The 22,637-nt window shown below is 44.3% G+C and overlaps 1 protein-coding gene across 11 annotated transcripts in view; it reads right to left on the bottom strand.

Annotated features, from left to right (window-relative positions):
• Positions 1–22,633, bottom strand: part of dock9b (dedicator of cytokinesis 9b) — a 39,811-nt gene extending 17,178 nt beyond the window's left edge. For 3 of the 11 annotated variants that reach the window (XM_034605567.1, XM_034605572.1, XM_034605573.1), the window contains exons 1-10: positions 21,628–22,633; positions 7,929–8,045; positions 4,570–4,659; positions 3,684–3,766; positions 2,357–2,426; positions 1,656–1,751; positions 1,194–1,328; positions 929–1,103; positions 568–623; positions 39–113 (exon numbers count right to left, since the gene is read on the bottom strand). In XM_034605567.1, coding sequence (XP_034461458.1) covers positions 39–113; positions 568–623; positions 929–1,103; positions 1,194–1,328; positions 1,656–1,751; positions 2,357–2,426; positions 3,684–3,766; positions 4,570–4,659; positions 7,929–8,045; positions 21,628–21,744 — 1,014 coding nt within the window. In that variant the 5' untranslated portion in view covers positions 21,745–22,633. Of the gene's footprint in view, positions 1–38; positions 114–567; positions 624–928; positions 1,104–1,193; positions 1,329–1,655; positions 1,752–2,356; positions 2,427–3,683; positions 3,767–4,569; positions 4,660–7,928; positions 8,046–9,789; positions 10,028–14,423; positions 14,748–18,283; positions 18,470–21,627 lie in introns of those variants that run through there. The other 8 variants (XM_034605564.1, XM_034605568.1, XM_034605565.1 and 5 more) reach the window with 5 other exon arrangements.
• Between the last annotated feature and the right edge of the window lie 4 nt (positions 22,634–22,637).

Below are 22,637 nucleotides of genomic sequence, written 5' to 3'. Positions count from 1 at the left end.
CTTAATGCACAGAGCTTCACAGGTATTATCTTCATCACCTGTGTGTAAGGGTCCAAAGTGAAGAGTTTCAGGCGAGCTTCACTTCTCATTTTGGACTCAATATCTCTGGCGGTCTGTCGTAAACAAAGCAAAACACTGTATAGATTAGTGAGCAGAGGCGGGATGGGATTGATGTTACTGTCTGCTTAGTCACTTGATGCATTATTGGTATGAAACATTCATGAGAGCAGGTTAATGTTGAATTTGCAAATACATAATGTTTGTTTTCAGACTGCCACGTTCCACTGCTGGACGCCTGTGCAGCACTGGTGTTGACCTCGTCTGGCCTCTCTATTTGGACCGTGCACAGTAAACCAGATGTTTGCTTGGAAGACGAGGGGACCTGCTCGCAAATACAGCTGTTGAGCTATTCTGCTGCGAGCAAAGCTCCAAGGGAAGTCATGTGGACACCCGGAGCCCCTCCTCAACAAACAACCACACAAGGTGAGCTGCTGTTTGTTTTCGTGGCCACAGATATGTGCTGAGCATCGATTTAACATGCTAGTGAAGATGGAAAAAACAGGCTACCTGAAAGCTGTCTTGAAAACCTCCGGGGGTGAGGTCTGTTTTTCCGTGCTCCTCATCTGTTGGAGAGATCAACAAGAGCCGTGTGTGCTTAGGCAATTATATAAAAACATAATGATGTGTTGGTCCCTCTTTATGAGGAGGGAACGAGAAATACAAGAGAAAGAACTGTTGCAGCATCTGACTGAAGAAATAGATTATTCCACTGGGGAATAGACAAGTGGCTGGAGGGGCAGAAAGCATCAAAAGAGACAAAGACAAGAAAACAGACACAAACACCACGAGGAGGGGGAATTAAAGACATGCACAAATAATTCAGCTGCTACTAAAAACAAGGATGAAGACGAAATGGAAAGGAACACACCATCGTGCAGGTCTCCGTTCCTCTTCTCCTGCATGGCCTGTTCAAAGCTGCTGTGGAGGATCTTGTTGAGGGTCCCGATCCACTCGTCCATCTCTGCCTCGCTGTCTGCAGCCAGAAGGAACGTGCTCTTATCCTGCATCTTCAGCTCGAAGGCGAACCGACGCACTTTGCTGTTCTAAAGACAACAAACATTGATTTCAGATTCAATTCAACATGAATTGAAGCCCAGGTTCTAAAAGGTCCTACTGTGCACAAGGTTCATTACCTGAACAACCCCCATACATGAATCAAGGAAGATGGTTCCTTTGGGTTCTTTGGAGGTGTTCTCATCTTTGTAGAAGTTGAGGTTGTAGGATCCATCTCCAAGCTGAGCCAGGTGGAAGTACCTTCTCTTGAAAGACTAGAGGAATATGGAGAACGTTACTTTTTCATTATGGCATCAATAACTTGATCCTATTAAACATTATATTTGAAAAAGAGGTCTCCCTCATACAGTTATGTTTCCTCAAATGATTAAAATAAGGGAGCCACTAACTGGACAGTGTCCCTTCACAATTTATTCAAAGATCCGTTTACACCTGAATTATTTATTAGTTGTTTGTCAGAAGTTGTGGATTAGTCAACATGTGAAAAGTGCTTGTGATGTTGCTTTCAGTCGTTGTAGCAGAGAAGAGGGAGGGAGCTTGGATTTCATCCTTAATTGAAGCGTTAACTCTTCTGTACTCACACGCATAGTCACACTGATTGCACTGTTCATGTTGCCTTTGTACAGCCAGCCGTGTTTTGACACTCCTCCCTTCTGGGATCCCAGGGAGGCTGTGTCCTGCAGGAGGAGACGCACACATTAAGGCTTTTAAACAAAGAACTACAAACACATGTCTTCTCATCTCTTATACACACTCCAACACTTAATTAACACGTTTTGCTTTGGGTTTAAAAATCTGTTGAGTGCCCTGGAGGCCAGTGACTGTGTGTTAAATCCTGAGAAGAATCCTCTTCATTAAAATCAACATTAAGATCTACACTGCACTTTATTAACCTCGGGGGATTTCAGCCATGACGCCATGTCCATTGAAGGTCACTGGCCTTCAGTTAAATCAATATCCAAAGCGAGGTAGTTATCTGGAACGGATGTGCTCGTAAAAACTAGACAAGTGTCATGAAGACGTTGGTCATTCCTGGAAATGACCTGGGCCTCGAGCATTGAAGAAAAGAAAAGGTTGGCTCGTGAAATCAAATAAAAGGGCACAACACGGTGCGATAAATTAAAAGGATATTGTTTGCGTTGTGTTTGAACAGTGAGGCCTGACTCTGCAGGGTCATTGTTTTTAATACTTCAGGGGTTTGCTGAAGAGCCAGCTGGGTTCTTCACATGAGCAGAAGTGAACCGTGAGAACGAGAGGAGAAGAAAGCTCCGGATTAACTCACCTCGTCTTTTTCCACGTCTTCATCCACCTCAAACAGATGAGCTGCCAGTTTCTCTGGTCTTGACACCTTACTGAGAGGAAACGTAAAAGTTTTCTTTTAAAAGTCAACGTTTCATGCACAACTGTTCTTCCACCTTAATGTGTAATAGTTGTGCCTTCATGTGGTGGAATAATTGCTAGTTCCTGACTGGGACAATTCACGTGAACGCCACCTCATGTCAGAACTCGTAAAGTATTAGTTGCCAAGTTTCTAACGTCAGCTCTGAATTGTAGATTTTAATGTCAACTTGTCAATTGTTACACTTTTGTCATTTGCAAACTACTTGTCCATGGACCTAAACCACGTTTTTATAACCAAGTTGTTATGATTAACGTGCACAGAGTTTATATTCCTGTGACACCTGATTTAAGGTATACGACTCAAAGGTATAAGGAGGGTTAAAAACTAAACACACAATATTCTAAAATGCAAAAAAAAGCTTCTTGATAATTATTTAAAAGCTACTTCGAAATGCCTGTAGCGTTTCAGGATGTGGCTGAGATAGCAGCTGCTTCTCTTAAGTGCAGCTCCAACCCCAGACGGACAGTTTGCCCTTTGACTTTTACAGGACCCAGCGTGCTCTGGGGAACTTCTAGTATAAACAGTGTCAAGGCCAAGGCCAGGGCTTGTCTCGTTTTTATTCGACAACGTTTTAAACATGACACGCAACATCTGCAAAGCACATTCCTGTCCTTAAGGAAAGTGGCTCGACCTAGGACACATAATGCTTTGTGAGATTTCCTGTACGTTTTAATAGCATCAATCAGCGGCAGTCCCAGAATAGCGTTGCTTATCCTTGGCAAAAGAAAACATAGGAAGCTTTCTATTGTTGTTGCACAGCCTCCAAGACACAGACTTCCGTGTTTCTAGTGTTCAGACTAAAACATTCGCTGAGGTGTATACAAAGGCCAGTGTCATTGAACACAGGGAACTCCAACCCTCCAACCCCCAAAATAACGGTGCCATGCAGACACATGCGAACTCCATTATCCCTGGAGGTGGTTGAAGCATACAAAGAATATTGATTTCTTTATGTTTGCAATCTTTTGTTGGTTTACAAATGCTATTTTTAATAGTTTTTCAATTTAGTTTTATTGATTGATGCTCTTCTGACATGCATCTTAGAATACTAATGTACTGTGTCTTCTTTCACTGTTCATGTCCGTGCAGAGAAATGTAAAAGCGGTTAACTCCAAAATCACTTGAGAATAAACCCACAGTCTGATAATGGACCTGTCAGAAAACTGGTTTACACTTTAAAACACCTGTCAGTGGAGAGAGCACTCACTTTGGCAGCTGACGGAAGTCTCCAGAATACTCCTCGTACTTGTAGTTGACCACGTGCCAGTCGGACTTGTAGGTTTTGATGCACTGCAGAGACAGAAAGTGAAGCAGAGCAATTTCAACAAGAGCAAATTAAGTCATGTACGTACAAACATAGTCCAGACATGGACGGACTCAGGAATCCAAAAGCATGCATGTTGAGATACACTTTTAAAATGGAAAGCATCAAATGTGCCTAAAAACGGAGAAAACCTCCCTATAGACAGAAAACTGTACAGATTCTTTACATACACATGTTGAGTGAGGGAAGGGGTTACTTAAAAAAATTAATTCTGTAAGAGAACATCACATCTGTAAAAGAAAAAAGAGACGCTGCAGCTCCAGATGTAGTGATGATGTAACTCCTGGACGCAGCCGTGGGGGACTATCCCCTATCGGGCTCTATCAGGCCACACCCAGAGATGCCCCAGCACCCAGCCCCTCTGAAACAACACGACGTGGCCAATACACCCCTCTGTCAGGAAACATGCGAGGGTGGAGAACACCGATGCAAGTTCACTTAAAGGCTAACGGCAACATGCTTGACATGCACCGTATCGGCTTTCCCTTGTCTCACGTTCATCTGAGTGCTCGACAAACGTTTTTCTTTTTCACGAGCTTTCTCTGAAAATCTCATCAGCTCGGCTTTATCTTCACTATATACTATAAACAGAGCAGAATGACTCTCGGGCTGAGCTCCGGTATCTAACTCACGGTGTGAGAGTCAGTTGCTTTCTCTGGACAGAAGCAAAGCACCTGTGTTTCCAAACAAAAAGATGGGGCAGGTTCAGCTTTTGCCAAAGTAAAGAGCGGACGAAGCCGGCTTACGTCCAGGTATGTGTTGGTTTTACCTCTTGAACAAACAGTGAGTGAGCTTCTTTCTCAGCAGTCTCCGGCACGGTGGAGAACAGAGTCCTGCCCTGCCGCTGGAGGGTTGAGATCTGAGGAGAGAGAGACGGAAAGTGGGCATGAAAAACAGACTGAGAGAAGAGATTGGCAGATCAGATTAGACCTGCCGGTGCTTTTAAACCTCATAAACCTCGAATACACGCAAAGCTAATCGCCAGCTGGCTCATTTAATACAATATTATTATCCTGATGGTTTTCTTATATTTAAGAAGTTGACAATTATGTGTTTGCAACATAAGATATTCTAAAAAGAGTTTTGTGCATTTCTCCATATATGAGTTGACGTTATTTACATCTGTATGAGAGAAAAGGGGTCAGTGATGAGGACGCTCTTCTTTTTGGATTGTGTGTTTCCAATCTTCAAAAAATATTTTCATCGAGACCAGATTTTAAAAGGATCAGGATTGTTCTACATTCAGGGAAATATTGTATTTGGTGCACAGACATAAAAGCTTTATCCAAAACTAACTCTCATCTAAAACTAATGAGTAGGAATATTGAAATGGATGCTCCTGAAGCAGTAAGGGGTCTAACTATCTATTTTCTATTTCAGATACAAAGCCAAACTTCACAGTGTGGCCTCCTCCCCTTGCCAAGTACAATTTAAGTCAATTATCTTTATATGTGTAAACAGAAATTAAAGAATCTATTGTTTTTTTTTTAGTAGATATGAGAAAAAAACTACACTGCAGGGAATCTCCTGCAGCTTTCTCCTGCTCCAGTCAGAATTCTTCCCCTTGCTGGTCTTATTAGATGCATACAACTGAAGAGAGGAGAGCGAGGATCCATGTCGGGGAGCAAAAGGCGCCTCAGGGCATCGAGACTGTCCTCAGCTATTGGACGCTGCAGCCACCATCGCTCCCACTTGGCGATTCGCTGCTTTTCTCCACAGCCCACTAAGATGAGTGGGACGCAGTGGCACAGTGACCTAGTTTTGTCATAAATCTACGACTCTCACACTGGAAAATATATGTAGTTATTGAACCTCTGGCCCCGTTTGTCCACTTCACTCATACAACAGCTATCAAAGACCTGTCAGTGAGCCGAGTTTATTCAGTCCTGTGTGCGCAGGTCAACTAAAGTTCCTATAAACCACTGGCAATGAGGAACTATCTGAAGTGAGGAAAATATTCAGGCCAATAATGCAGCGGTTTGGCAATAAACGATTTGACCTGATGCTTGGAAAATACTGATCTAACATTTTATGCTTTTGTTGTAGCTGCGTATAAAAGGGAATATTACACTTATTTTAACCCTGGTTTATTGTGAGAAGATCAATGGACAACCACTCTTATAGGAAGCTGATATAATATGATATACAATAATTAACATAAAAGGGGATAAGATAAAACTGCAGGGGCTGAGCTTCACTGCGATCCTAGATTATAAAAGGGAGATTAGATAATGGGGGAATATTCATTAATGGGTGAACGACCAATTAGAAGTGAGACACTTCACAGGCGATGCTGCAGCTCCATGTTCTCCATGTTTTACCCAGTCTGCATTTTCCCCTATTCACTCAAAAACAAACCATTTAACACAAATAGCCTGCCTGTCACTTTGCTGTCAAAAATCTGTGAGGAAGAACTGCTGGCTGCCAATTAGCAGCGTTCCATTCACAGTCATTAAACCAGCACTTTGATGGGCCTCCACTGGGCCACAGGAGACTCTTCCCAGTGGCAGTGACGCTGCAGGGCAGATAGTGTGATGCCAGGCAGGAATTACATTCACTAACATGTAGATATCTGGGCAGAGTGGTTCGGGACGGGAGGAGAGACGTCTTCTGAAGTCCTCTTTTCACTTTGGCCGATGAAAGCGATGAAATGTAAAGTTATGTGTCTGCAGGATTAAAAAAATTCAAGACTCTGGATGAGCAAAATATCAATTTCATTCCAACCTGTTTTAAAATAAAATATTATTTTTAGCTTTGCCCCAGATTTAAACTGCATATGCCCTTTTCCATGAAGGCACATGTAGAGAAATTTATGGTGGTCAACGCTTCACCTCGTTTTACCTCCTTCCGCCACGCTCTCTTTTGCATGCCCCGTTACTGCGTGTGCATGTGTGTGTCCATATGTGTGTGAATCTGTGCAGCACGTGCACACGCTGGACCCACATGTCTGGCCAACTCCCTCCCTCTCCTCTCTAAGCCCAGTGATGTAAAACATATGGCAGGTTAGACAGATGGACGGACGGGGCCAGACACACACACACAGACACACAGACACACACACACACACACACACACACACACACACACACACACACACACACACACACACACACACACACACACACACACACACACACACACACACACACGGCAGTTACTAATGGCTGTGCACTGTAGACGGCCTTGTAATGAAAACCACTCATCATCTACTGATTGTGAAATAGTGTGAAAACTGACTGTAGGCTGTAAAACGTCCCACCCTACGGCCCCAGCACTTTCTCTGTTGTTGCTGGAACTCTAATTCACAAGTATGTCTATTGTGTGCAAAACAACAGGGAGGCGGTCCTACACTGCTGGTCACAAATACATAGTTTCATTCATATAAAAGAAAGGAAAGAATTTCCTAGAACAGCTCTGCTCTATAGATTTCATAATTGATGCTACATGGTGGATTGGTGAGTCAGACTTATTGAATATCACCAGACTTGTTCTTAAAAGTTTGATTTCTTCTCGTTTATTTTTTCATTTGACTTGAAGAATGCCAAACATGTGAGCCTGAGTCTCTTTGTGTTTTTCTCGCCTTCTCTCAAACTGGGAGTGGACCCCGCTGAGCTCCATTCTCAGCACTGCGGTGATGTAATGTTGACACAGTCTCTGAGCTCCTTTGACTACAGGCAACAGATCTGTGAAGCGTGTAAATGTTTAGAAGACGCAGAGCCAACGATTACATGCAGCACATGTAGAAGTATATTTCACACACAGGTTTCACAGGTAATTTGCCTAAATGCTGTGTTAAATCAACCTGATTTACCTAAAGGGCGTTTTTCCTTTCTTTGGATTGACACATTTGAAGGAGCGTTGGAAATGGCACGTTCTGGTCACACCGCTGTGATGCAATCGGTCTTCAAATACAAGGACACAGCTGAAGCTATCATATCGTAGCATTGAGCAGCTAAAGACTCAGATCTTAGGAGCTTGTTGAGACCAAACACAGAGCGGAAGATTAAATATTGGACTCGTAAAGTGGCCAAATGAAATAACCATATTATACCCCAGATTCATGGTGATCCGTCCGAGTCTGACCTATGAACAAACATTTACACAGAGGGCTCAGCAACTCTGTCTCACCTGGAAGTCGTCGGTGGGAAACTGCAGCATGTCCCGCAGAACATCACTGATGATCTGGGTCTTCCTCTGGACGAGCACATTCTCATAGTCCAGAGGCTCTATGATCTTCGGCTTGACCTGAAGGAGCAAAGAGAAAATATCAGTCCAGATCGTGAATCCGTGTTTCACCTTAAAGTTTGTGTCACTCGTAACAAAAGGGGGAGTTAACCCCCACAGTTTCATCAATGTACGCATGGGGGGAATCTGGGGTGCTGGTTTTGTCTGGACAACAAGTCGCCATTGTCCTCTCACAGAGTGACGGGCTGACATCTACGGCAGCAGGAACTGGCACAGAGACGGACATGAATGTGGGTTAAGAGAGAAGGAGACACTCGACGAGCGGGAGGTTGTGTGTGTGTGTCACTGTACCAGTCACTGAGTCATGAGCTCACATGCTAAACCTGATTGTAAACTGCAGCTCTCCCTGAATCCCCAAGAATGGGCCAGAGCTCCTCACACCGTTCCCCACTGCAGGAAGATGGACAGTCCAAACTCTCCATTCCAGAGTAAATCCTCATAGCTGCAGCTTTATAACAGAGAGGGCTTTGTAAAACAAGGGTAAAGATAAATGAGCCTGAGCAGAGATTAAACATCAGCTCCATGATACCACACAACAGACCCCCGGGATTCCACCAGCGCTGCCGCCCTCACAATGCCTGGCTGTGATATCAGAAAACAGATCTTCACATATGACACACACGTGTGGCCCAAGTAAACAGAGCTTTGATCTATTTAAAAAGAACTAAGGCAGAGTTTTGACTTTTAAATACTTCACAATCTGGAAAGCTGATACGACAAAGTAGGGTCTGCCTGGCTCCCTGAGGATTTATCTTTTGGCACATGTACGAGTGCAGCTTGAAGGGTTTCTGAGTATCTGAAGTACGTCTGCAACAAAAGAATATTTTCACTCCTCGTGGAATTTGGCTTTTTTTCGAATCACTATCACAATAGTTGTTAAAACAGAACAAGAAAATGATCAAGTAAGCAAGATATTAAAACCAAGACTTGAATGTGGCCACTGGGCGTGAATGTGATCCAGATGATTTGGATTGGCCTCCTGATCTGCATCCAATGAACACATAACAAGCTGACGCCAATTAAACACACGTCTGACCACAGATTTACATTTTGATTGGTCCGGCCCACCCTCCTGATGACGTAATGTAAATATCCCTGCATATCTCTCAGCACTATGGACATAAAAGATCATCTGATAAGTAGAAAATCTTCTGCTCTGATTGGCGGCTGGGCGATGGCCATTCAGACAGAAGATAACACAGCTGTGAACTGAGCGACTTGCCGGTAAGTATCGCACATGAATACGTTAAAAACTGATGATGGAGATTATTGTAAAGTTGAAATTGAAATACCGTCAGTTTAATAATACTGTTACCGAACTAGTGAGCTGATCTTTATTTGCATTTTGCGAAATACGATGACAACTGAGCAAAGTGCCAGTCAAACCAGGATAAGAGCGACTGTCTTTATAGAAATGCAGGAGAAAATAGAGTTATTTTATAGTAAATAACTCTGCAGCCAACTTGTCAAAGTCCCCGACTCTCAGCTCAGGAGCCATCAATGAACAAAGGGAGCCACAAGTGCTCCATTTCCTAAAAAAAGATCAACATTCAACCCCCAGGAGACTTGTACCCTGAAGCTGCTATTTCCCATTTCCGTCCAACCTCTTTAAAAGATCTTCAAAGCTGCTCTTGAGAGGAAATCTAAAAAAAAAAACTCAGATCACATTGCACCAAACTCCCCCAAAAACGAGGAAAACTTCAAAATTGACTTCTATTTATAAGATGGCAGAGCACAGACTTACCGCTGCCACCTGTGACCCAGCCTCCACCTCTGCCTCAATCTCCGCCAGGCTCCTGTACTGCTGAGGAGACTCTATCACCATCTCCCTTTTGGGGGCTTTGCCTGCCCGGCCCTGCATGCTGGTCCCTCGCTGCTGTCCCGGTGCAGCCTGGAATCAGGTGGAGGACTCACCGCACACACACGCTGCCATGACACTAAGTCGCCTGCAGTCTGCGAGTGGGTTGTGAGAGCTCCAGTGAGATTCCCTCTCTACTCAGTCACAATAGCCCAGCCTCCCTCTCCCTCTCTCTGGCTCTCATCAGGAGGGTAGGGCGCCTCCCACCCCGACAGCTGTGCAGCTGTGTGTGTGTGTGTGTGTGTGTGTGTGTGTGTGTGTGTGTGTGTGTGTGTGTGTGCTATACAGTATGTGATTTGTGAGAGCAGGAATGGAGGAGCAATCAACCACTCCCCCATTAAAAACTTAGGAGAGGCCCAGAGAGCATGTCGTCATCTGCCTGCTTCACCTGCCTATTGTGTGTGTCTGTGTGTGTGTGTGTGTGTGTGTGTGTGTGTGTGTGTGTGTGTGTGTGTGTGTGTGTGAGTTGAAAACAGAAAGTGTGAGAAAATGCAAAAGAAAGGTTTTTGCTTTAGATTACATGTTTTTCACTTTAAGGATTTAATATCCACAGGGACTAAGGGGAAACTATTTCGTTTGGGCGGGATCTTGAAAATAAACACACTAGTAGAACTTTATTTAAGCATTTCAAAATTGAATTTGACATATTATTGTGGTGGTTATTGTGTGATTATAGCGGAATACATATTCTAATTATACCGTGATTTATATTACATAGTCTACAACTATAATGTTATTACCTAATTACTGAAACTACTCTTTTAACACAGGCTGCATTTACAGAACACCATAACTACAGTTTATTTTATTTTATCTGACATGGACATAACAATAGCATTGGAGCTGCATCCCATGATGACAATAGGACAGAAAACAAATCCTATGGATCCCAGAGCTGCAGCTTACAGCTGGAACATCTAACCACAGAAATGGCATTTAGACACTTTATCTATGATGATGAAGTTCAAATCCCCGCTGATATTCCGCTATGCTTTGTACTGTTGCTGCGCCGTATCCGCTGCAGCAGGCTCCCACAGCAGGATCTGTGAAAACACACTTCCCCCTTATCCGGCTCTCAGAAGCAACGCACACTTACGCAGAGTCCTGCCGCTTCAGGAACGGTTTGAGCTGCCGCTTGTTTCTCCATCCACTCATTCTTTCTGCCATTTAATGTTTAAAGAGGGGCTCTGGATTAGCCGGGGTCTTTCTGTCAGCGTGCATGTTTCAGAGCGATGGCATTTAAAGTTCTCAGTGAGGAATTACTGTGGGAAAATGAGGCCAATCGTGTATTCTGAAGATGTTTTTCTGTCTCTAATGCTGCATTACACAACTCCCCAAACCACAATGCTGTTTACAAGCCACTTGATTAATAACTCATCCAATTATGTCTGTGGGTTGAGAAGTCAGGCGGAGGACACACCACAGGTCAAGAAGACTTCAGAGACCATCAGCCTCATCGGCCCCTAACAACATGAAGCAGAAAGACGGGGAAGGATGTGCGTGCAGTAGTTTCACCTCTTTGTACTGCAGGGTTCTCGGATGTGTGTGGCGCTGAGCAGAATTTGCATAACTTGTTTTAACTGTACTCGCTTCAAAGGGACTTGATGAAATGTACCATTCAGAGAAATAACTTCATTCCAAAAGAAAAAGCAGGAAACGGCCCCAGTGGCTGGTGAGTAGCAGGGTTTCTCCAGAGCTGAGGCCTGATAGAAAGCTTCGACCACGGCAGAATGAAAAGATACTGAGAATGTTGTGCTTTTGGATCCTGAGTTACACAAATTTGACAGAACAGTCGGACCAGCATGAAACCAGCCGACACAGCGCCAGTGTTTTGAATTGAAGGCCTGAACAGACTCTTAGTAAAATCTGATCCTAGACATTAACATCCCCATCTGCTCCTCCACCTCCTGGTTCTGCTGGGACAAGACAGACTAATGAACCTTGTGTGGCGACACCTGAGGGGTGCCCCAGGGAATTGTGGGAAAGATGTCCTATTCAACCATTTTGAGATGATGTCAGCCCTGAGATAAAAAGTCATATTAGTCATCCTTCTTATTTCCAGTTCATTTTAAGTCAAATAAAACTTAAATAAAAACGTAATGAGTTTAATTTTAGTCGAGAACATAAATGAGCATTTTAGTCATTTAACTTCAGCAATAAGATTTCATCCCACTCATTTTAACAATCAGTTCGGGAAAGATGCAACAACATTTGCAAATCCAATGCTTTCTAACATCTGCAATATTAATCAATCAGAAATTAACCCTTATAAATTTATTTAAAAAAGGAAAAACATCACTAGTGCCCCTTATACATTCTTAACAGAGGAGAAACCCCCCGAAAATAAAACTTTGCACTATAGTTCATATTTACTTTGCACTGCAGGCAATACTGGAGATACTTGTGGTAAATATTAGAATTGTTATGTTCTGCTATAAAACAATTGGTCTGTGATGCTCAAGCTGTCTGGAAACGTTTAATATTCCTCTTTAGTGTTGGAAAAGGCTGAGAGATTAAACTAAATGGGGAAACTCAATGTCTGTTCCAAAGGATATTTGGGCTTACGCATTTAAAACAAATCCCATCCAGGTTTCTGTCCAGGTTTCTGTCTGTCTTTCCCCTGGCCTCAGTCTCTAATGGACAGCTGAGCGTCCCCGCCGTCCTGCAGAGGCCTCATCAGTGACAGCGTCACCAGCTCAGCATGATAATCAGCCTCTTGTCAAAGATCGTGGCTGCGCTGAGGTCATCCAGTTTCATTCACCCGCATCTCTGGGGCACTCGCACACCATCACGCTTCCTGGAGCTGCTGCTGCTGGTCACAGGCCAGCGTTACCACGAGGATGTGTGAGTTTGTGTCTGAGCGTGTGGATAACGGGCGATGGCAGTGCAAATGATTTTACAAGGCCATCTGCGTAAGAGCTTGAGGTAAAAAAGTTGTCTGAGAGAGAGAGAGAGAGGGATGAGGAGGTGGAGAGAGATGGCGTCCATTTGTTTTTACACAGCTTGGAGCCATTAGGACATGTAAGCCCTCCACACCCTTCCCCAGACACACGCACACACACATATAAACGCAGAGCATCGCACAAGTCTATGGAGGATTGCATAAGGGCCGATTGACGTCATGTTTGGGAGCCGACCATTGCAACAGACGCCTTGAAGAGAGAAGCGTCGGGGTGTTGCCTCAAGTGAAAAAACTCCCAATTCAGCCTCCACTCACATGCTCCACACACAGACGCAGGGATCACATGCAAGTTAGCGCCCTGATCCAAAACATGCTCTTCTGTCACAAGCTATTGGTCGTCATGCAAACTGAATAAACAACAATCTGTGGTCTGGCATGTACGCTCATCAGTAAATGACTTTTCCTCCAGGTAGCACATGGAAAAACATATGGGACGAGTTAAATATGATACAGGAGACGGGAGTTTCCTGGGTCTGATGACGTCAGAGCGCTTGCCCCAGGACTGTAGAGCAACATCAGCTGAAGACATAAACATAAAGTCCCTCAGTGAGATTCATTCTTCTGTATGTTTGACAAAGAGAGGATCACCAGTTTGTCCTGGACCAGTGAGCGAGAGGCTGGTCTCAGTACAGCAGAACTTCCAGTCTACACCATGATTAGTGTATATAAACATGAAAAACGACCTCAAATGACAGAAAACATCTTCAGATTACATTTTGAGGAATTCTTCAGAGATCGAGGCTCAGTCCTTGATGCTTCTTGTGTTTTCCATTTTAAAACTCACTTGTTATAATTTGGAAATTAATAGGAAGATATAATCCACTGCAGCGGTTAAGAGAGGCCAACCCTAACTGCAAAGGAAACCCTGGATCCCAAATGTGATAATGGCTTCCGGTGAATGTCCTTGACTCAGCGTGCACTAGCAACCCTGCTTAACACCCCCCCCCCCCCCCCCCGCTATTGATTGTCCATTATATCTGTTTGACTTAACCCAGGTCAGGCTGCTGGCTAATGGAGCTAACTTCACAAGATAGTGTAGCAGGGCATAAATTCAAAACCTGGATTTTACTTTCTCTGCTCACTGAAAGCAAACTTGCACAAATCCAGAGACTTGCATGTGCTTCCGGCCAAATGTTAAGCTTTTGATGTGCGTCTCCAGTAACTGTGTGATCAGGGGCACTGACATATACGCTCGGCTTCTGAATGTACGTCCTCGGGGGAGTCTATTAGAAGGGTTATTAGCCAAAGATCTGCTGGTGTGGGCAGTTACTCATATTTAATCTGACGAGTTCCCCCCTCGATCTGTGAATTATTCATTATGCAACTAGTTTCCAATCTCAAAAGGGACATGATATCTTATGTGCAAAAAAAGGAGTTAGGGTAGTTTTAATTTATTCAACAAAAGCAAATGAGTAAAACCAGTTGAGGGGAAATCCAGTCATGGTGTTGGCTAACAACTGCATGAAACTTTAAAAATACAACTTGATTACTAGATAGAAAATAACAAATTACCCACATACACGACAGCACAGAAAGAATCATCTGAAGTGGGCTTTACCAGAGCGGTGGTGGGATTCCAGAGTTGAGATCCCCTCAGACTCAGCGTCTCCCCTTCCTCCTCCAGAGCTCCGAGCTCCATCGCCCCCTTGATGTAGCCACAGTTCCTCTCAAGGATGGAGCGCAGCCCCTCCAACAGAACCACACTGGTGGTGCATCCCATAGTGCCACCAAACACTCACAGCCACCATGCAGGAAGAAAAGGAGCTCACTTGTTTCCCCTAATACTTGAATTTCAGCTCCAGGCAGCTTGATCTCTCAGACTTTACCTCGTCCACATTCACACATTCACACATGTGAAAAACAGGTGCAGTGACAGGTTTCCCTGATAGTGACAGGTTTCCCTGATAGGTCAAAAACAGATTCCCCGTCGCTCCGCCTGTGACACAGCTGCTCTCTTTGAAAACAAATCTCAGCTGAGTCGTGTCCTCCCGTGTGGAGATGGAGGGATGAGTGCACGGAGCGGAGAACTGCTCATTCACTCGCAGCAGGGCGTTGACTCCTCCACTCCTCTTCCTTCCTCCTTCCTCCTGCTGGCAGACAGGGATGCAGAGATGCTCTCTCCTCCTGCCTCCTCCTCGTCGCTGGCTCGCCTTCTCTCCCTCTTTTCTCACTCACTCATGCTTGTCACTTTCACTTCTTCCCTCCTCCCTCCCTCTCTCCCAGCAGGCTCTCGCCCTCCCTCGCTCTCACAGCTCAGTCATTCCTCTGACTCGGCATGCTTTGTCAACACACACACACACACACACACACACACACACACACACACACACACAGACACACACAGACAGACACAGACACACACTGCTGCAGACAATGTCTGATTCTTTCCCTCCTTCCTCTTTCATTTGACAATGAAATTACAAGCGATGCAGTCATCTGTCTGATGTCATCTACATGCACTCACATTAAAAGAAGTGTTTAACTTCCCTTGACCCATGGAGCCTGATGCGTCATAGGACGACCAGGACGGACCTGACAACCATCTGTAAATCACCTGATTAACGTCGCACTTTCCACACGTCCCCTGAAACGAGGCCGTCTGCTGAAGGATACACGTTTGTCTCATGTGAGGCTAATTTAAATTATATCACAAATCCCTGGATTTTCTTCTGCTTCTCTCCAGTAGCTGATGTAAATATTTCATCAGCAGCTGACACACTCAGCTACTGAGCAGCAAAGTGAGGATTTGGAATTCTGCAAATAGTATCAGGACTAAGTAAAGACAGTAAATATCAACTTAAGGAGATATTGTGCTCATATGCACATTCATAATTTTAATGTGTGTTATTACTTGAGATGGTTTCCATTCTCATATGCTCAGAAAACATCACTTTCCATTGCTAGGAGTAGGAAATGTCGGCTCCGCTCTAAAAAGGGTTTTAAAGGCAGGATTTGGTTTTGGCTGTTTGGAGCTGAGCAGGTTGAGCACCGTGGTTTCACCTGAGCTTTTTATGACTGAAAACAGCTGCCTGCTGCTGCTGTTGGAAACAGGACTAATGAGAGTGAGCCAGAACAGTAACTTTCCTGAATATTAAACTTCCACAGTGAGCTGAAGAAGCTGAAAGATAATAAAATGCTCAACGGAGATGAGAAGAACTTTCCAGCACTGTGAGCAACATCTAAGAGCCGTCACAAGAGACTAAACACAAGCTTAAGACACAAGAAACTCAAAGTAGTGAAGGTTGATACCCTGACACTCAAAGAAATACTACGATACCCACAATGCAACTCAATGCTTATATGTTAAAAATGTGCCATCTCAGGTCAGACGTATGAAAACCTATTCCCTCTGACTCCTGTCCTTCCTTCACCGGAGTTCCCCTTTAAATCTGTTTGTATTATTTATGTGACACTACTTTCAGGCCCATTCAAAAAGCCTGGGCAGCACTCTCTCCATTACATTAGGGCTGCTCCTCCCAGGATGCATTAATCTAATGAGCTGAACCCAGTAACCTCCTCACACAGAAATCTGCCAAAACCAGTGAGACTCTGCTGCAGAGCCCGGAATTGTTTTATCTGAATCAGCAAAAGATACGTGTCAGCCTTAAAAACAGGACTGCAGAGGAAAAGATTGAATCGGCCTCACTCAGCAAGGCACACATCTGCTCTTCTCTGCTGCTCATTGACAAATCTCCAAAACAGTGACGTACATCCTTCCTCAACCAGAGATCTCCTCTGTTAACTTGTTCTTTTTTGCATTAGCAGCCTTGGAGCAAACATTTATAGTGTGAATGACTAAATGTAACTCTTATACACATGACTAATGCATGTGGAAGTGCCAGGAAATAGCCAGATCCTGACACAGTAACAACACAACGCAGACATCAGAGTTCTAAAGACGCACAAATCTGTCTTTACATGTTGAGATTCTTCCAAGATGATCATTTCACTACGTGACCTTTACAGATATGCATCACCGCTGCCTCCTACAGGCTGCTCCTAACACTGCAACAACACTGAGGCCCGACGATGGTTGTTGCCTCATCTTTTTCTAATAGATGTTGAGAAACACTCCCTCCACATCCACAGGAATCAGAGCAAACAGAACTGATGCCAAAGAGCAAGTCTGCACAAAAGGCTACGATCATGAAAAACACCATGTGAGCCAGAGATCATGCAATGCAGAGAGAGCCATGATGAAGACACAGACATATTGATGTGAAGGGAATGGAAATTATAGCTGTGATTTGAGAAACTGGGCTTGGACTCTTGTGCATCAAGGTGAAAAGAGAGAAGTCAGCCTGAAGGTTGTGGCTGTTATCAGTTAACCTTCGAGGGCTAATCAGTACTGTGATAAACTACCTGTGTTGTTTGGATTATTCTCTAACTGAACCGCTGGTTAACCTGCTTCAACTCCCCTTGTTTCTGCCTAACGACCACATGGAAGGATTCGGATTCTGCCAAAAGAACCGTGAATGTTCTCCACATTTGAGGCTGACGGCTATTTTTACACGAGCCCCGGAGAACTGGATGTACAATTGGGTCAACTGGGAAGAATCATTTTATGGTCACTGCCCATTTTCTGCACACGGAGCTTCATGCACTGCTGACAGAAATAACAGTTTTTTAATTATGGCTGCAGTAAAGACACAGAATCATTACAAATAAGTGCCTAAGTAAAAGTGGCGCTCTGGGTTTTACACATAAATCGGTTTAGTCCTCACAGTATTATGTGTTCTGTGGCTGTGGAGGGGCTTAGCCAGGTCGGAGGAAATAACCCTGATGATGTAATAACGACGGGGTGATGTCATGAGGGATATTTATTGTTGCTGCTTTACAAACTATAAAAGCAGAAAGGTATTTACGAGACAGGGAGGGTCTGACTCAATGAGCTTTTGGAATTAGGGAGGGTCCAGTGTTTCTGTTGACTAATATAAACTTGGCATCTGCTCACTAGTGAGGAACAATATTTAATAAGTTCAAAAATAAGGTGGCCGAGAGACAAATGCAAAATAAGAAAACAACTTCATCAACACATGCAGGTTCATCTCTTTTTTGTGTCCCCTGGAGACATTTTCCCGTAGAAACATTCCTGCAAGTTTTGATATGCAAGTGGAGTTCTGCACACACACACGTTAACACACGTTCACATGTAGGTGCACATCAATAATGGAATGCAATAAAATTGTGATGATATATTGTTATTTTAGCAGCATAGCTCGACTTTGGTTTATCCCACAACTGAATGGATTTCTATGAGAGTTGGATCATCATGGTCCCCTGAGGATGAATCCTAATGACTAGGGATTGACAGCTGTAGTTTTAAATGGAAAGTGATGGATTGACATTGAACTGGACACAACTGGGACTAAGCTAGTAGAGATGATGGTGGGTTTGATTAGCAAACAGCAGGCTTACCTTTTAGCTAGCAGGTGGCAGAGAGAGAAAAACTACAAAACCCAGAAAAACTAAAAAGGTCGAACCCAGAAACCACAGGGAGCCAAACTGGAGAAACTCTGGGAAACAATGGATGTGAACAAGTGAACTGAAACAACGGAGGAAGGGAGCACGTGGATTATTGATCTCAGCTGTGACACTGACAGACCAAAACAGGATGTAGAGCCAGTCCTTTCAAAGTAAAACAGGAAGAACAAAAGTCACAGAATTTGAGAATTAAAGGTCTGTGCAACAGAAACACAAACCAGTTCAAAAAGTTCCCCACACTCACACACAACTTCTATACAGGACACATGCAGGGAAATCTGCATATTTATCTCACCAGCAACAACTATTTATTCTGATGCTCTTCTCCTCTGTGTCCTTTGTGCATATTGTATATGTACGTACATTATGAATAAGATTATATTCAGCAGCTTCATCTTTTCCAGGAATGGTGAGACAGTAAAAAAACTCAAATCTGTTGTGATTGCAGTTAAAGTTTATGAGACACTCCAAACACTCAAATTAGTACATGATGTCTGCAAAGCATGAGGCAGATTCCTCCAATGAACAACAAAGAAACCTAAAAACCACTCAAGATGTTGCAATGAGCTGAAATCTCTCTCACACACGCTTGAATCCACACTGGAGCCGTGCAGCACAAATGAAAACATGCAGCAACAAAAACGATGGGCTGCTCAAACAAGAGCAGACCTTCTCATTTGTGAGCCTGCGGCCTGTAAAGAACGATGACAGCCCTGTTTGCTGAATTTGATGGAAACTGGCGTCGCGTCAGAAACGTTTTGTGAAGTAGGAAATTTGGGTAAATGCTGGATTTTGCCATTCTTAAAGGAGGAGTGATGTCTGAGGCCTGCAGGCGGCTAAATGATACTCTGGGAAAACACACACATGCCAGACTGGGACGTCAGGGTAAGGGTGGTAACGCCGAGGAGCAGGAGGCAGCCTAAATAAAGAAGACATGCTAACCACAAGGCCAGAAAAGCTCCGACTCGGGACTCAACCACAAACCCGGCAGACACCCAAAATGCCCCGCTTCATCACAGCGTCTGTATTATGACACAGATATAGGTCAGCAGTGCCGAAGCAAATCTGCAGATTATCTCTGCCAGGTTTTTTTTATGCTCCGATCAGACCAAATCCTCTGAAGTGGATTCACTCTAAAGTGGAGTTGTGTAGTTTGAACCAGTGGTCTGAACCATCTATAAATGGGAGGTGGTATTAAGGTCTCATGATGCATAGAGTTTCTCATGCTTAAAGCTTCTGGTGTCTATTTTCGGGGGGAAACTGTGCACAGAAGCGTAAAGTTAACTCTGGGAAACTTGAGTCTCGTAGCTGGAAAGAAAAGAAAGAGTTGGCAGCAAAACAAACACATAAAAAGAGAAATACAGAGAATTCAAAGTGTTTTTCTATAGCATGTGTTCCCGCATGTGCTTGATGAAAAGGAGCAAGACGTGGAGAGAGGTAAGAAAACTCAAAGCAAGCAATTTCCCACAGTTGGAAGTGATTATTAAAACTGCAGGAGCCGTCTTTACTGCTCCACCGCTTGGCTTCCACTTTGTTTACTAAGGTAAAGCTGAGAGCCAGCCCGGCCTGCAGTAGCTCCAGTGGGCGTGTGAACATCCAGCCTGGACCGTGAGCCGGCCTTGGCCTTGACTCCGGTTGATTTATCACATATGCGGGGTTATTCATAATTGATGGCCCCCTGGGTCCTTAGTGTGACACCAGGTTTGAGAGGAGAAGAGGGCACGTTTAAAAATAGCCAGGACGCCTACCATCATCTCATCCATTATTAAACACAGGGCAGAGATCTGATCTGACATTCATTATGCCACTGTGGACTAAGACAGAATTAATGCGCTACTATGGCATAATGGCCAAGTGTGGAGGTGATTATCAAGACTAAATAATGGATTGTGGTCCGTGTATATCAGGTAAGAGGATCATCACCACCCGTGCTTCTTGTTTTCTCATTTCTGTCTTTGGTTTAAACCTAAAATCCATCAATGCAACACCAACACGCTTCATGGAGTTGTTGAATAAATTCTGAGGAAACAGCTGCACGAGAACTACAGTCAGAAATAGAGGAAGCTTCTCCCAGAGGCACCATAACAGGTGCATAGGCCCAATAATGCTAAATATATAATTTAAGAGGTGTTACAACCATTAGCACGTCATGGGAGATGAAAAAAAACCAGATGTAAATGGTTAAAATAAGTTGTTTATTCAGCTAAAGTTTTGGATCAGATTGCAAAAATAAAAAAGAATAAAGGCCGAAGGATGCTGTTCAAATCTAAGAAGTAAATACAACCAATAGAAAGTCCAACCCTGAGGGCACACCTCAATTTACTTATAAAGAAGTACTACTTCATACAAAACGTTAGATCCAATTTCTGCGAATTCAGCTCAAACTAAATCAGTTAAAAGACACATATGAGTGAGTTTAGTCAAAATGATGAGTCAAACAGATTAATCGTGTCTTCTGTGGCTCTGCATGGAAAATAAGAGTGAAAACCTGTTGAGGAAATCTTAGTCAAATATCAATTTGGTTTTAAACAGCTTTTAAGCCGCTGGAGGTCACAGGGAGCAGATATAACAACTCGACATTTACAGTTGGAAAAATCTATTAAATGGATCAAATGCATCTTTGTGGTATAAAAATAGACATGCCTCAGTCCTCAAGTCTCACTTGGACTGAGTGTGACTTTATTACAAGATCAGTGGGACCACGGGGAGAGGGAGAGCAGCCATGATTATCAGATAAAAAACCATTAGCTGCAGAAAAATGGCACATTAGTCACATTACGCACGAGACACAGCCACACACAGTTAGTCCTCTCAGTGTTTGGACAAGTCTCACAAACAAGAGACAGTAGAACAGGAAACATTCAGGGACGTCCGAGGCAGCAGCTTCAGACCATTTTCACCTTTGTCATCGCTGATCAGCTGTTTCTGTCAAACCTATCTGGTTGCAGGGCCCACCTCGGGGGCTCAGATGACAGGATGGACTACAGAAGTGTGTGTCCATGTGTGTATGTGTGTGTGTGTGTGTGTGTGTGCTCTTTCTCATCCCTTCAGAGTTGCTGGTGTGTGTTACAGTTACCTGGCAACCCCTTTGAGAAAGTTGTAACAACAGACACCCTGCAGAGACACAGCAGTGCAATATGTCATAAATGAGAGGCCCCTGGCACTGCCCTTGAGCAAGCCCTTGAATTTGGTGCCAAATCTACAGGCAGCCGTTCACCTCCACACCAAAGTAAGGAGAGTCTCCATCTAACCTGAAGTAGTAGTACATGAGCTCTCACCACCAGCACTGAGGTCCTGACGGCCTCGGAGACGCTCTGCCTCAGCCCGGCGGCGGTGCCCGGCTTGTTGAGCCCCCGTGTGAACTTCCTCGCCTCGGGTGCAGCAGAAGAAGCCATGGCACCGAGCACCTGTCATCGGAGGTCCAGAGGACGAGACCGCGGCGCTGCGACAGCGAGGAGTCCTGCGCTCCGGGGGATGTCCGGCGTGCGTAAAATGCGCACAGGGGCCGCTTCATCCGGCCATGGCGCTTGTTCTTCAACCCTTATATCAGCTCTGTTCTGTCAGGAGACACCGGACGATTGCTTCCCAGATCCACAGCAGCCGGAGAGGAACACCCAGAGCCTGCTTCGCCCTGTCCCGTCCGCGGAGCTCCCTTGCGCAACTGGCACGCCCCCATCCTCCCCTGTAATAACGCACCGTGGGAGCGCACTGGAAACCAACCCCCCCCCCCCATCACATGAGGAGACCAATCACACAGAGAAATCAGTGCTTTTCTACACAACAAGACTGTATCGTTTCTGAAATGTGGCTGTGACGCGCTTCGTGATGTGGTGAACAGCACTTGGGGACATTTCCCATCTGGAGCAGTGTCTCCAAACAGAAGAGTTTCCACTGTCAGATGCATCTCAGGCCGTTTAAGGTGAAATCACTGGTTCGGTTGTATGGAAACAAGGCGCAGAAAGTATCTGGGCAGCACTAAAGAGCCTATTTGATGGTTATACAACAACAAACCGCACAGTTCAGCTGGAGGCGCAAGTCAACACTGCCCCCTACTGGAATAACCAGTGATTTAAACTCTACAGCCTGTTGTGTCCTGATATGACCACAAGGGGGCAGTAAATTCACACTGATGGAGGATCTGCTCTCATGAAAACATGCCTGCAGCCACTGGGTGGCGCCGGCGAGCAGCCATAAAAAGGAGTCTGGCCTCTTACTGGTGATAAAATTATTAAAGCATCTTATCTATATTTCCAGAAATTTATTAAATACTTTAAGAAAATAAAGCCTG

Source organism: Hippoglossus hippoglossus, chromosome 2, assembly GCF_009819705.1.
Source record: "Hippoglossus hippoglossus isolate fHipHip1 chromosome 2, fHipHip1.pri, whole genome shotgun sequence".
NCBI lineage: Eukaryota > Metazoa > Chordata > Actinopteri > Pleuronectiformes > Pleuronectidae > Hippoglossus > Hippoglossus hippoglossus.
This window is presented reverse-complemented; position numbering and strand designations above follow the sequence as displayed.